This window comes from Ailuropoda melanoleuca, chromosome 13 (genome assembly GCF_002007445.2).
Source record: "Ailuropoda melanoleuca isolate Jingjing chromosome 13, ASM200744v2, whole genome shotgun sequence".
NCBI classification, from domain to species: Eukaryota; Metazoa; Chordata; class Mammalia; order Carnivora; family Ursidae; genus Ailuropoda; species Ailuropoda melanoleuca.
Window position 1 is genome coordinate 66190632 of NC_048230.1, and position 14943 is coordinate 66205574.

Genomic DNA, 14943 nt, shown 5'->3' on the forward strand with positions numbered 1-14943 from the left:
TTACTGAGAAACAATTATGTTCCTGGCACCGCAAGAGCAAAAGACCACGTAGGCCAGCAGACTTCAGAAGACCTGCCGAAGGGTATTACAGGGTTCAGAAACTGCCCACGTGTTTAATAATTCTCTCACATTGTAAATAAACTTCTGACCAAATTAGTGTAATATTAATATGTTAATTTTCTCCTGGTCTATTTCAACTTCGACACAGTGAGCTAGGATATTCCCTTTACTTCTTTCTCGCATTCTAACTCTCCATTCGCTGCTGTTTCTCCCCAAACAGAGTGTAAGCTCCTTGAGCATGTCTTGATCATCTTTGGACATCTTCTGACTGGCACGGGCTGTGCTGACTTTATCATGAATAAACAAGCAGCTCCTTAAAGAGCACAGAGCCTGGTTCCCATTGGAGGACTGTGGCACTTCCCTCCCACCCCTTCTATTTTTTTGTCTTTTTTCACACATTTGTCTGCTCCGGTCTGGCTTTCCCATTTATAAACATATTTCTCTTCTTCAACTGCGATTTCCTTTTACAAAAAGCCTTTATTGCCTTCCAGGAAGTTTGGATTTGACCTTAAACCACAATCGGAGTGGCCAACTGCCTCCTTAATCTATATTACGTATAATCCCCTGGTTTGGTTTTATGTTCACTGATGCTGTTTATGCCACAATGACTTCCTTGAAGGCAGAAACACAATCTCTCTGTGAGCCGTAACTGCCCCCTCCTACATGCCAGCATCTCAATCATCCTTGGCTTCGAATCATCACATTCCCTACCCCAAAGCTTAGGAGCCACCCAGAAATCTAACGTAAGATTCTTAAGAGAAAGACAAAAAGGTATGCTTGTTACTTGAAGGAAGAGGTGACCTTAAAAAAAAGTGGGGGGGGGGACCTCGTTGTTAACAAATTAGAACTTTGGGAAGAAAACAGGCTCTCAAGAAAATCATTACATTTCCAGAGTTCTAAGAATTCCATATTCATACATTAAAGGCAATGAAGGGATTAAAAAATAAAAGCAGATTTCATTTACATTCTGATATGGCATTTTTAAAACAAGGACTAGCAGTGTTAAAAAAGTGAATGTTAAAAAGATAGGTATACTTGATGCACAGCCCTCATCAATAAGAGACTGTGAGCATTTAGAAGAATTCATACTGGTTCATGTAATTCATCATCTTTCAAGAGGCATATACTTTGCAAGTTTTGCCATCACCTTAAGGGTATGGTGGAGTAACACCAGCCTGTTATGGAATGTGAGAGAAAAATCATAGATTCTAGAGAGCAGACTATTCACATTTTTAGCAAACATGGATAAAGAAAAAAACTAAAGCCAGCTCTCAACATCTTACGTCGTATCTAGTCTTTTGATTTTTTAAATATGCAAATTTAGCTTCATTTTTACAGTGAATGGATTTGTTCAAGTGGTCAAGTGACGTTGTATGAGAAAAGAAAGGACCTTTTAGCTCAGAACCTGTACTTTCCAGTGATGGGAGTCTCCTGTTCTGATTCTTAAGCAATGGAACCCCAATGCCCAGATGAGCAGAGGAATTTGGGCTGGAAAGCTACAGAACAGATCCAAATCTCTGATCCATCTCTCTGCTTAATGACCTTTCATGGCATCTCACAAACCACTGGTTCTACAGAAACCAGAATGATCCCCCAAGAAACATAAGGAGTCAAGTGCAACTGTGAGGAAGGGAAATAAACAAAGAGTTAATCCACTCTACCAACCCAATCTCCTTCTCAAAGACTCTGTCCTCTATGGTAGCTTGCCACGTTCCACCCAACAACAGCTGCTCATGATAATCAATGTCTGACAGATCAGAGAAAGCCCTTAATGTGTCGCCAAGGGGCAGTTCAACAGATGGCATGGTGACTTACAACCAGAATCATTAATTACACTCTCTTATTAGTCCCGGGGCACAGTGCTGAAAATGCTTCCTCAGTGAAAGATGAGCATTTCAGATAAATGACCGTCTGGTACTGCCTGTGAAACTCCCTTTAGGATTTCTGGTCAGTGTCGATTTCTAAATCTAAGCCATACTACTTTCACAACCGTTTCCCATCTCCCACTTCCAGGATGGCTTATGAAGTTCCCCCAACCACTACCCAGCCCTGCTCCCGTAATCACCGCAGGTAAGGATAGAGTCAAAAGTGCCCATCATTCACTGCCCTCTTCAAGTCAGCGACTGTGTGGAAAGGCAAACATGATAATCTCAGCCACAGGACTAGCTCCGTTTCCCCTCCCTCTGTGTCAGAGAACATGTTTCTTGAGTGCTGGGGTGGGGAGGGGAACTATCCCCTCCCTCCCTTACCTACTCTGGTGCTTCCTGTGATATATAACTGACTGTCCGACTCAAAACTGCCCTCACCTCTGAAACCGCTAACAGCTTAGGGCAAGCAAAGGTTCCCAAATGTCCACACTGCTGGCTGTGTTATGCAAGCACTGATGTTAAACCACCGTGTACTTAATTAAGAAGCCAAATAAATGCATGGCTAGGAACTAGTTCTAAAGCCCCTCCCAAAGGCATTCATTCAGACTAATGTCAACGCAGGGTAGAAAGTGGTTCCTTCTCAACAGTTTGAGGACTGGACTCCATAAACATTAGTGTGAAATTTTAGAACTGATTGCAGACAGAGCTTAGAGGCAGACTACTTACTGGCTTTAACCATGGATACAAGTCAGAAATAAATCTCAATATAATCTAAAAGAAAGACAATGTTAAGTATTTTCCAAATACCACCAAAAACACATGCTTCAGTTCTGTCAACCACCTTTTCTTTTTGTACCTCAATTTACAATTAAGATCCTAAATGCTTTAAGGTTTCATTGTTTCTTACATTCCGGTTTGTTCTTTCTTGGACACACAAAAACAGGACTTCCATTTTTACCTTGGTTCAAATGATCACAGTATCTGATGGATGTTCTCAATCTCATCAGACAAAAAAATGTGTTAATGAAAGCATAAAGAAACCTCCTACTGTGGACTATAGGAAGGGAAACGTGGGCAGTCTAGGTCTGCCTCACCATGTACTCACTTCTAGTTTCTTCTCCTTTTCTGACAAAACATCTTTCTGGTTCTGGGTGTACTCCACCAGCATCCGAGCCAGCTGGCGCCGGTCTTCCAGTTCTGCCGCCAGACGCCCGTTATATTCTGCTAGTAACAAACATGCTTCATCTACTGTTTTTGAAAGACGTTCAGCTGCCTCTTTGTCTACGTACAAATGAGAACAAAAAACAGAGACAATATAGAAATCACACAGGCATGATTGCAAACATTTCTGGGGGAGGTTCGCAGTTTCTCTCCCAATGTACAGAGCCCAAGTATAAGCCAGAACCTGTAGACGAACAATGGACTGGCTGACAGAGAAATCCAAAGGCGCTCACTACTGTTAATAAGAAAGGACACCTCTGAATTGCCTGAAGTGAGGCAATTGTACAAGGAGGGGAATCTTGCAAAGGATTTCTAAATGCCTATTCCTGCAAAAGCTCTACAAATAAAACAAACAGAGATATTTAAGGTCGGATGTGAAATAATTTTTCTGTGCCTTTGAGAATTTCGAAAGCGCTTTCATATTATTTTGTTAAGTATTCTTTGCACGGTCTTTGGAAATACAAAAGCAAGCACTCATTTCTTGGGTGTGGAAATTAAGACCAAATAAAAGCTATAGGACAGGTTCAATACCATGTGGTTAGCGGAGGAGTTGGGACTCAAAACCATGTGTCTAAAACGGACCTTATAACAGGACTCTACCCCTTATACCATGTCAGCCTTGAACCTGGGTAGGAGCTCTCTTCTTCCATTCAACAAAATATAGGGTCTGATGAGAACAGACTTCTTTCAAATTCTTTAAGCATGACCCATAGTAAGAAATACACTCTATGCAAACACATAAAAGGAAATGGAAGTTTCATAAAACAATACTTATCCTTTCTATGTGCAAAGCGTTCCATCTTCTATTCTGGGTTTGTTTATTAATTAAATACATTTTGGTCATTACCTACCAGACTGATTTCCCATCCGATTAGTGGGTTGTAACTCACTGTTTGGGAAAAAAACTGTGAAGTATCAAAGTATAAGAAAGGATATCCTTGGAAAAGAGGAGATGAACATGGCTCAATGTGAGGAAATGAGAGGAAGCGACAAAAGGACGAGCTGTGTTAGAAAAGAACTGATAAAATTAATTTCATGTGGGTCTGGTGAAATTAGAGCTCTAATATGTATAATAGCATTTTCAAAAAGGCCTTTAAGGGTCAAAAGAGTAGATCGCTGCTTTGAAACCAAGAGCAAGGGCATCCCATTCCCTTTTGTTCACTCCAAGATTCTGCTGCTGTGACTGTCCCTTGTGCTTCCCCACACCTCTCAGCTTCTTTCTCTTCCTCCGCCAACACTATCATTAGCATACAAACACGCTGCTCTACCTTCTGTCCACATGTCACTCTCTAGCTATTGGCCCATTTCCTTGCCTCCTTTACAGAACTCCTCAGGAGAGCTGACCATTCTCCTGGTATCCACCTCTTTTCCTACCACTGTCACTTAACCCACTCCAATCAGACTGCTATGCCCCAAACCTTCCAGTTAGCTGAATAAATATGTGGACTCCTATTATTCCCAACACCATTCTAGACTCTCAGAGCAGCAGGGAACACAAAGGACAAAAACTCTGCCCCAAGGAGTTTACATTCTCAGGTAAGAAGAGAAACAATATGCTACATTTTACTTGTTTATCAGATGAAGATCAAAATTCTAGAGAAAAAAGGCAGAGAAAGCATGGGACATTCAGAGGGAGAATGTGGTGGTCAGGGTAGGCTTCACTGAGGTGGTATATAAACCAAGGTGTGGAGAAAGTGTGAGAACAAGCCACATGAATGTCACTATCCGGGGAAGATCGTTCCAAGCAGAGGGAACAGCAAGTGCAAAGCCGTAGAAGGGGAAAGTGCCTGGTAAGGAGCCCATAGAACTGGAGTGCTCTGAGCAGAGGGCACATGGTCCAACTTCCATTTGAACAGATCACTCTGGTTACTCTAGTTATGTGGAGGACAGAGTGATGGCTGGGAGTGGGAGATAAGGAGGAAGCAAGGAGACCAAAGGGAAATGATTGCAATAACCCCAGTGAAGATGTTGGTGACTTGCACCAGGTAGTAGCAGTGAAGTGGTGACAATATCAGATACTGGGGTCAGACACTGGTTGCGGTCCTGATCAACAGGAATGATGAGGGGTCATCTACTGATAAGGGGAAGACCGTGAGAGCAATGAATTTTGGAGAGAAGATGACAAGTTTGCTTTGAGACAGGTCAAGTCTGAAATGGTTTTTGAGACAGCCAACAAGTAACACTAAGCAGAAGGCTGGATGTATGGGTCTCAAGTTCAAGTGACAAGTCAATACTAGAGACATAAATTAGGGAATCATTAGCCTAAAAATTGTTATTCAGTCATCAAACTGGATAAGAGGAACCGTCAGTGAAACTAACTAGAAAAGAGTGCTAAATACTCAACATTAAGAGGTAAAAGGAGTGAAGAAACCCGCAAGGAGACTAAAGCGCCACAGCTAGAGGGAGAAGAAAGCTAGGATAGAGTCCTACTTTCCTGCTGCTGCTGCTGCAACAAATTTACCACCAATTCAGTGGCTGAAATTAACACAAATGTATTATCTTAGTAGTTATTATCATGGCCTCTTCCACTATCTTCAAAATGTACCTCTCCAAAGACCGTTTCCAGGGTCCTATCTCCTCCTCTGACTACTGCCCTCCGGCCTCGTCTCAGAAGGACCCTGTGACTAGATGGGACCCACCTGAATCATGCAGGATACTCCTCCCCCACCTCAAGATCCTTAATTTCATCTCATCTGTAAGGTCCCTTCTGCCATGTAAGATCACGTATTTACAGGTTCTGGGTGGGTAAGGGGTATTATTATTCTGTCTACTGCACCAAATCAGAAGAAATGACCAACTGGGCCAAATGTTGCTAAGATCAAGTTACGATGACCACAACTAAAGATTGGGCAAAAATTCACCACTGAATTTAGCAACATGGAAGTCATCGACAGCACTGATAAGAGCAGCTTCAGTAAAGTGGAACCAAAAGAAAATGGGAAGAGGGGAAAGGGAGACAAATGAGCACAGGCAACCTATTTATGTTTTATTACAAAGAACAGAAATAAGGCAGTAGCTAGAGGAACATAAACGTCAAGAAAAAAAGTTTTTCCCACATGGAAAAAAGTACACGTTTTTATGCTGTGCAGAATGAGCCAGTAGAGGGAAAAAATGGACAATTGTTGGAGCAATGTCCTTGAGTAGTGAGAAGGAACAGGGCTAACAAACAGGTAGAGAGCTGATTTAGAAAACGGCATGTTCACCACAGAAGTAGGAAGAAAAGTCAGCCTCTGTGTGTTATTCATTTTTCCCAGCCACGCTCAGCTGTGCAGGTCCAGGAAAGAACAGAGGAAAAGCTGGATTTAGGAATGGTGGCTGAGAGGGGGAAAGGAGTTGTTATTAAATGGGTATAAAGCTTTAGCTTCGCAAAGACGAAAAGAGTTTTGGAAACTGGTTGTGCAATAATGTGAATGTACTTAGTGCTTCTGAAATGTACACTTAAAAATGGTTAAGATCATAAATTAGATGTATTTTATTGCAATTAAAAATCAAAATGAATTTTTTATTAATTTAAAAAAAGTGGGGTGCTCATGTGGCTCAGTTGGTTAAGGTCCGACTCTTGATTTAGGTCATGATCTCAGGGTCACGGGATTGAGCCTGATGTCGGGCTCAGCAGGGAATCTGCTCAAAATTCTCTCTCCTTCTTCCTCTGCGCCCCCTACCCTGCACTCTCTCTCTAATGCAAATAAATAAATATATCTTTAAAAAAAAAAAAGGCTATGAGACATGAGACTTTTAGGTCAGTGAAAAGAGAAAAATAAAATCACATACATTGCTAGCTTTATGTTAACTTGCTCCCAATTTTTACAGACTATGATTCTGATAGTAACAATAAATGAGTTGATCATTGTAATAACCTCAAAAGTTGGACTTAGCCAAGAGAAAAGCTGGGGTTTTGCCAGAAGACTACAGTGAAGAGAAAAGAGAAAAACAGACTGAGGGTGTATATAAGGGACTCCACCGTGCAAAGTAGAGAAGTAAGTAAGGCCAGAGGGGAGTGAAGGCTGAGAAAAGGTGGAAGGATTAACAGACTGTTAGATCTAGTAGGGTCCAACTGCTGGAGCTGGGGAGGTAGGAGTGAGCCCAAATGGTGCCTGTAGGATTTAGACAGCCTCCACGTTGTGTCCTGCAGCTAAGCACGCTCCTGACCTGAAGTCTTTACTTGGACTGTACCCTCTGCCTGGGCGGCACTTTCTTCCCTCAGATATCCTCATGGCTTGCTTCCTAATCTTGGGGGGCCTCTGATCAAAGGTCATGTTATCAGAAAGGTTTTCCCCAACCACCTTTAAAATACAGGTGTGCCTCGGAGATACTGCAGGGTCAGTTCCAGACCACTGCAATAAAACAAACATCGCAATAAAGGAGTCAAATGAGTTTTTTGGTTTCCCAACGCATACAGAAGCTATGGTTACACTATATTGTTCTACTAAGGGTGGGAGAACATTATGTCTAAAAAGAACTGTATACACTGTAATCAAAAAATACTTTGTTGCCAAAAAATGCTGTCACCTCAACTTTCAGTGAGTCCTAATCACTGATCACAGATCATCGTAACAAATATAATAGAAAGTTTGACATACTGCAAGAATTACCAAAATGGGACAGAGACATGAAGTGAGCAAATGCTGTGAGGAAAATGGAGCTGATAGTCTTGCTTGAAGACACCTAACCTCTCAAAGACTCAATTTCCTTCTATGCAGTATGGGGATATAGTCAGTGATCTCAAAAGGTTATCAGGAAGAGTAGAAGTATCTGGCACAGAGCATTCTCTATAAATATTAGCTCGTGCTTCACTCCTTCCTTGCAATTTCCATGCATAAAGCAGGAATAATGTTCTGTGTCCCTCCCTGTTTAACTGGAGGTGATCATCAAGAGGGCACGATGACATGACTAACAATATGCACCTGGTGTTCTTGGCATCACAGGCACTATCGTCTATGGGGTGTGTCTGGGTATGGCGTGTAAATCACACAGCACTGAATCATCATTTTTTTTAGTAAGAGGAGCATGAATTTAATGTCTTCTCTCCTGCCCCCCACATCAAATACACAATGTGCCCTGCGTTTTCAACAGACCTTACTTAAGAGTGCCACAGGCTGTGGCATGCCGGCATTTCTGCATAGTTCCTAGAATCACCATTCAAGCATGGACTGTTTCAACAGCTTTGCTGTTTGCAAAACCCAATACCACATTGAAGAAGTCTGTATCTGCAGACGTAAGCATGTCCTAGGGTTTGAAGCAAACCCTCTTCCCTCACCTTTCACCCAAACTCTACCTTCTCACCTGTTATTTTTTCTCTACCTTCTCACCTGTTATTTTTTCCAACAGAGAAACATCTTGCACTTCCTGAGGCAAAGAAGCGATTTTTCTGCCGGACAGTAGCATCCCCTGATGCAGCATTTTCCAGGTCCTGCAAAGCTTTGATCAGTTCCTCAGTCTGTACAATGAAAGCACAAACAACACTGTCCATTAAGACATATGGAATTTAAAGAAAGTTAGCCAGAATTAAATGAGGTGGAGGAAAATTCTAAAAATGATCACTCCTGATATTTACAAAAACATTGCCCAAAATACCAGAGCCTATACTGAGGTTAGTGATTGGATTGGATGATGGATTCTAAGAGAATGTACAAAGTTTTTTTTTGTTTTTTTTTGTTTTTTTTTTTTTTAAAGATTTTATTTATTTATTTGACAGAGATAGAGACAGCCAGCGAGAGAGGGAACACAAGCAGGGGGAGTGGGAGAGGAAGAAGCAGGCTCATAGCAGAAGAGCCTTGTGGGGCTTGATCCCACAACGCCGGGATCACGCCCTGAGCCGAAGGCAGACGCTTTAACCGCTGTGCCACCCAGGCGCCCCAGAATGTACAAAGTTAATTTTTCTAAGTCAATAGCAGAACATGGAGAAATTCTACATAACCTGAAAAAAAAAATTTTTTTTAAAAGAGCATGTTTATGGCAACTTAAAAAAAGGTGCCTGGTTCATACCGCTTAGTATAGCATAAAGGCACATGTTTCAGATGTTGAATAACTGTGTGCTGACTGATTAAATGAAATGACACTGCCTACTTCAATTCTTTCTTGGATTTGCTTTACCAAATGAGTGTCACAAAGATGAGAGTTTCCATTTTGGGAGCCACTCTCCAAATTAAATGTGTCAAACTCATTAATTACAAACAAAGGGGAAAAAGACTAGGAAAAGAGCAAACCAAGAATGCATACTTTGTACACTAAAAAGGGTAATTTTAAATCATCACAAAATGGGATGCCTGGGTAGCTCAGTCGGTTAAGCCTCTCCCTTCAGCTCATCATTATCCCAGGGTCCTGGGATCGAGTCCCACATCGGGCTCATTGCTCAGCGGGGAGTCTGCTTCTCTCTCTGCCTGCCCCTCCCCCTGCTTGTGCTCGCTTGCTCTCTCTCTCTCTAAAATAAATAAATAAGATCTAAAAAAAAAAAAATCATCAGAGAACAACAAATACTGACAGGTTCACCAGTCCATAATGACCCAGGAGTAACTGGCAATGCAGACAGTAGTTCAGTTATCCTAAAAGTTAATAATTCAGGCTGGCCTCTCAGAAGTTTTTAAATGCAAAGCTATATGGCCTAATACTATTTTCACTTAACCCACCATCTAATTCAACATTTAAAAGTAACACAAACCAGACATGTTTCCTATTTACAGGGGCCTTAGCCACACCCATGTAAAATAAGGTAAAACTGTTTTAGGCAAAATGAGAGGGCATGTAACTCAGTAAAGAGCACGGTCTCTGAGGTTAGTCAGGCTCAGATTCCAATTAAGACACTGGGCAAGTTACTTAATCCCTCTTTGAGCCTCACTTTCTTTGACGGTAAGTAAAATAAATAAAGTAAATTAGTTAAGTAAATAAACAGCAAAAATTAATCAATCACACAGAGCTCATGAGCTAATTTATATGAAGGGCTCAACAACGCATATATATAATTAAAAACTCAGCTCCATTTTAATATGTAAATAGGAGAGAGTGTAGCAAATTTGCTATTGCCAAACAGACTATCCTAGAAACTAATGAGTTGTCTGCTTATATAAAAAAACCATGCTATCTATAGAAGAAAAGCCATGGCAGAGGACATTCAAATGTCTTTGTAGCATTATCTTCTCTTTCACAAAAATCTACTTTTTGAGAATATTTTCAAGTCCTAGGAGTGAAGCAAAGCCAAGTCCAAATACTGTTTAACACATAAATCCATCCAGACTCATGGCATGCAAAGACAAAGGCAAGCCTGCTATCTTGCAATCTTCACTGGGTGGATCTTGCACCCAGCGCCCTAAGAGCTGCCCTCCAGTGATGCCCTACTACTGGTCCCTGGCGCCACCCTGTGGCCATAATCTTCAACTAGCGCTCCCTCCACCAAGCCACTGTGTCCTACTCTCTGGGAGTCCTGACATACCAAGAGGGGACCTGCAGAAGGATCCTGGGGAGAGTAGCTTCCAGGGTAGTCATCATCCTCCTCCTCTTGTATCTGCTGAAAAGTTCGCTTCAGAGATTTCTTCTCCTCTGTTGCTAGAGGGAAGAAAAAGGGCACAAATTTGGGTCACGAGAGTCTGTGTAGGTAAGAGTCAAATGCTGTGCACAATGGGTCACATGCAAAAAAAGGGCAAAAGGGGTGTACATTTCCAAAGATGGCTTAACGTTAACCTATATGCTAGTTATTTTAAACTGGTGGTCATTCCCTATATTACTGAAGAGTCAAAAATGGTCTCAGGTCTGTCATCTCAGATTGACTCATTGGAAAAATACTACCAAAAACAAGCACCTAAAAATGAAACTTACCAAACTAAACACATTTAATTAAAAAGCCTATCTCTTAAAAATAAAAGTTCACAAGAGAAGCAAAGTGGTAAGAAACCCATAAGACAATATAATGAAGCAAGCCAATGTATGGGAGGGTTTGCAGAAAATACATAGCATATAAAATAATTACACTTTTTAGGATAATTTCAAAAAATAAGAAGAGGTATTCCTCGCTATTCTAAAGCCTGCTTTTATGAAAGACCTACAGTAATAGTACCTGTTTTTACTAACCAAAAGAAATTCAAAGAGGATTTTCACTTTCACAAAGAAAGGCACAAAGTGAAAATAGTGGTCAGCGTGTGTTTCGCAGGGACAGGTTACAGAGACAGCATGCACCCCATGCAGCCCGAGCGGCCCTGCCAAGCTCCTTCCCAGCGACTATACTCAGCGTCTCAGCATCAAGCCACCAGAGCTTTGAGCTCTATCTATGAGAATCTGTGCTTTATCTCGATTTATTCTGTGCATCTGTTAGCAAGATGTGGCCTAAGGTATCAGAAAAGCCTGAGAGAGGTTATTTTTGGGGTCTGGGAATGCTCAAAAAATTTTCCATATAAATTAATGGTAACTGCTTCTTCACTTTCTGCCATTCCAGTTCAGGAGATGTTTCATAGGAACGGTCTAATTTCAGACAGGGAAAACGTGTAGTAGAGAGAAACCTATCAAAAAAATTGTGTCAGTTCACACACAAAATTCTACACATCTTGTCCTTTAAACTCTCCCTTTAGAAACAAAACAAACCTTTACTTTACCTTCAAATTAAAAATAACCATTGCTGAGAAATATCACTGATACAACTGAGAGAAGTTACTTAAATCACTATTTTAAAATTAACCACTTTGGAGGCAAACGAGTTACATTTATTATCTGGATTGTATGCTCTTAAATGGCTATGATAAATGTGCCCATTCCAAAATCATTCCCTTTGTATCAAACTGGACGATACAAAATTAATGCCAAACATCTTCAGGCTTGGAGAGTAAGGAAATGATGGCAACCTGTGCCAGGCACGGCAATGGTTTCTGTACATTTAGGCCTTTAGGCAACTCTGAGATGTAGTATCTCCGGCTTGCAGGTGAGAAAATGGAGGCCCCGAGAATTTCAATACTGGTCTGAAGGTAGGACTTTCAAAAATCTGTGCTGTTCCCACTGTAGTCAAATTCCTCACCAGCACACACACTCTCATCTGTCAAAGGGGGGTCACCATGCACCTGCCTCAGAACTCTGTGAATTATAAACAGAATAACGTACACTTCTTGTTTAATTAAACATCTTCTCCTGGAACCAAGAATGTAGTTCCTGTTCCTACCTTACACATTAACTGACCAAACTATGCTTGACGTGAAAGCCAAGTCAGTGTCATGGGTTTTATTTTTTCTTAACGTTTTTGTTCCTCTGTTCTACTAAATAAAGAAAAACAGCAACATTTGCATCAAGGCAGCCCTCACTTTGCAAGAATGTATCAGGCACAGATTTGTTACCAAGGTTTAAACACCACCAGGCCCCACTCCCCGTCCCCGACACCAGGGTTCAAACTTCAGTTACTGTGGCATATTCACTCTGAGTAACTGCATAAAGAACAAACTTCACTGCTAACTTCAGTCCACAAATCACTGTGTAAATAATAGAATGCATCATTGATCAGTGACCACATCACTTCTTTCAGGTCACTGGTTGGTCACTGCACAGCTGTTATTTCAGTTCACACACAAATAGCAAAGTGTTTGGTTGTGTTGTCTCCCGGGGATCAAATTCACATGACATTTCATAAAAATGAATAATCAAAATAGGGAACTGACTGAAAATGACAAAGATGAAAGAACAGCCCAGAAATTAAAACTAAAGCTCATGCTAGAAGCGAACGGAACGTAAAGGGAGCTGCAGAAGACACAGCTGGCCAAGGGGACGCTGGCACTGCCACACCCTTCCAGAAACTCTAGGTCCGCAGTCGGAATCAGCTGGTGAAAGCCAACTTATCAACATAAGTGAAGCAATCAGTTGGGATGACAAGGACGACCGTGTCCCAGAGGAAGTGATGCTGACGAAACTCTTCACCTTATAGGAACTTTCCAACATACCTCACAACATGGAGAACGCTAAGAGTAAACTGCCGAAAGCCGATCCAAACTTTGAGGATGCTTGCTCCATACCATGGATTACTCAAGAAAGCAAGCTCTGGTCAAACCCCTCTTGTGAAGTTCATTACAAAGAAAGAGAACACTTTAATTCTCAATGTTTCTAATGTTTTATGTTCTAGCATGCTAGGTAACTATTAGTGTTACTATCTTTTTTTGTTCCCTATAGATTTGGAATCAACAGTGAGTTTTCAATTCTTTGATAAAAAAATTTTAAAAGTCATAGAATAATTTTAAAAGTCATAGAATAATCATAACTTTTCCCCTTGATATAAAGATCATTTTGCATGGTTGCGGCTTACATAGTCATTTTTACTGTCCTGCACTATGCAAAACAAGGACTGTTATATTTGTAAAACAGAAAAATCTAACAGTATATAATTTACATATGAACTATCTAACAGTACTTAGCACACACTAGCTGCCTAATTAATGTGCAGTGTGTGGTATGACCCTCATAGACACTTAGTCACCACAAAGCATCAAAGTGGCTATGTGTTAGGAGTAACCACTAAAATATAAGCACAGAAGCAAAAAAATTTTAATATTTTCTGTTCACTTCCAAGCACCTAGAACAGTGCTCAGTGAAATAACTGCTGAATACACTAAAGAAGGTAGAAAAATTACAAAACTTGAATCCTTCACAGTTTTAAACTCTCATACAGAAGTTATTATATATAAAAACCACACACCACTTAATACCTCAGGACCCTCAGAATCACTGAATCTGGATACTGAAGGCCTTAGAGAGACCTGCATCTTTGCTTTCCCCACCTCATTTTTTATGAGTATACCCAGGCCCATAGGCTGTGGTTTGTCCAAAGTCAAGAGCTCATGAGTGTATGTCTGGGCCTGAGAGCCAAAGTCACCTGCCCCCTAAACTGGAGTACTTTCTACCACTTCATACTGGCGCTCAGTCATAGCATTACAAGACTGAAATCAAGCTAATGAAAATAATTGCAGGCCCATTTCTGTCCTTTGCCATCCTGATGGAAGAGGGTGTAATAAGAGATAACCACTGTCATCCTACTTCAGTTCTTGCCTATTTCCACTTGGAGAACTAAGGGAAATGAATTATTCATCATTTTCTCCATAAGGCTCCTCCTTTCCTGAGCTACCTATTTACACTATGGACACTTCCACTGGCCCCATCTTCCAAGTACAATGCCTTGGAGACCACCAGAATCACTTCTTAAGTTCCAACGTCCAGCAGATTCTACACTTCTGAGATGTATCTTACAGATTTCTCCTTTCTGTTCCTTCCCATCACCTCCTACCAGAAACGTGCCCTTTTCCATGCCTTATGCAGACCACTGTCCCAACTGGTCTCTCTGCCTCTAGTCACTCCTTTTCCAACTTAGACTACACTCTTAAGAAATGAATCACCCACTGTGCCTCTACTCAAAAAACCTGGAATGGCCTCTAACGATCTGACAGTGTCCACCTAAGCTCAAAGCCTACCCATGGTAAGGGCAGCAGCATCCTGAGCCTTCACCTCCCTCTACTCCCGCAACAGCAACACTTGCTGTGCTTAATGGCCGTCAGCAGGCACAGGCCTCACCTCTCTGATAGAAACATTACCTTATTTCTTTATATCCCTATAATACCTAGGAAAGTATCAACAGACTGAGTTGGAAACTTCTTGAAAGCAGAGGTGGCACAGAGCTTGAAAGACGCGCTGTACCAAAAATGACCAAATGCCTCCGTTTACACAAACAGGACAGCCTGCTCTGTTAACTGTCCCCTGACTCATCTGTACAAAGTTAGCAATTACAATGCCCAGCATTCTCCATCTAGTCAGGCAGCTATTAAAAATAGCCTCAGAAATCTGT

The 14943-nt window shown here is 41.3% G+C and overlaps 1 protein-coding gene across 1 annotated transcript in view; it reads right to left on the minus strand.

Annotated features, from left to right (window-relative positions):
• Positions 1–14943, minus strand: part of RPRD1B (regulation of nuclear pre-mRNA domain containing 1B) — a 50613-nt gene that overhangs the window by 18497 nt on the left and 17173 nt on the right. The window contains 4 exon segments of the mRNA XM_002915149.4: positions 3034–3209; positions 8459–8516; positions 8518–8586; positions 10576–10688. Of these exon segments, the coding sequence (XP_002915195.1) occupies positions 3034–3209; positions 8459–8516; positions 8518–8586; positions 10576–10688 (416 nt within the window).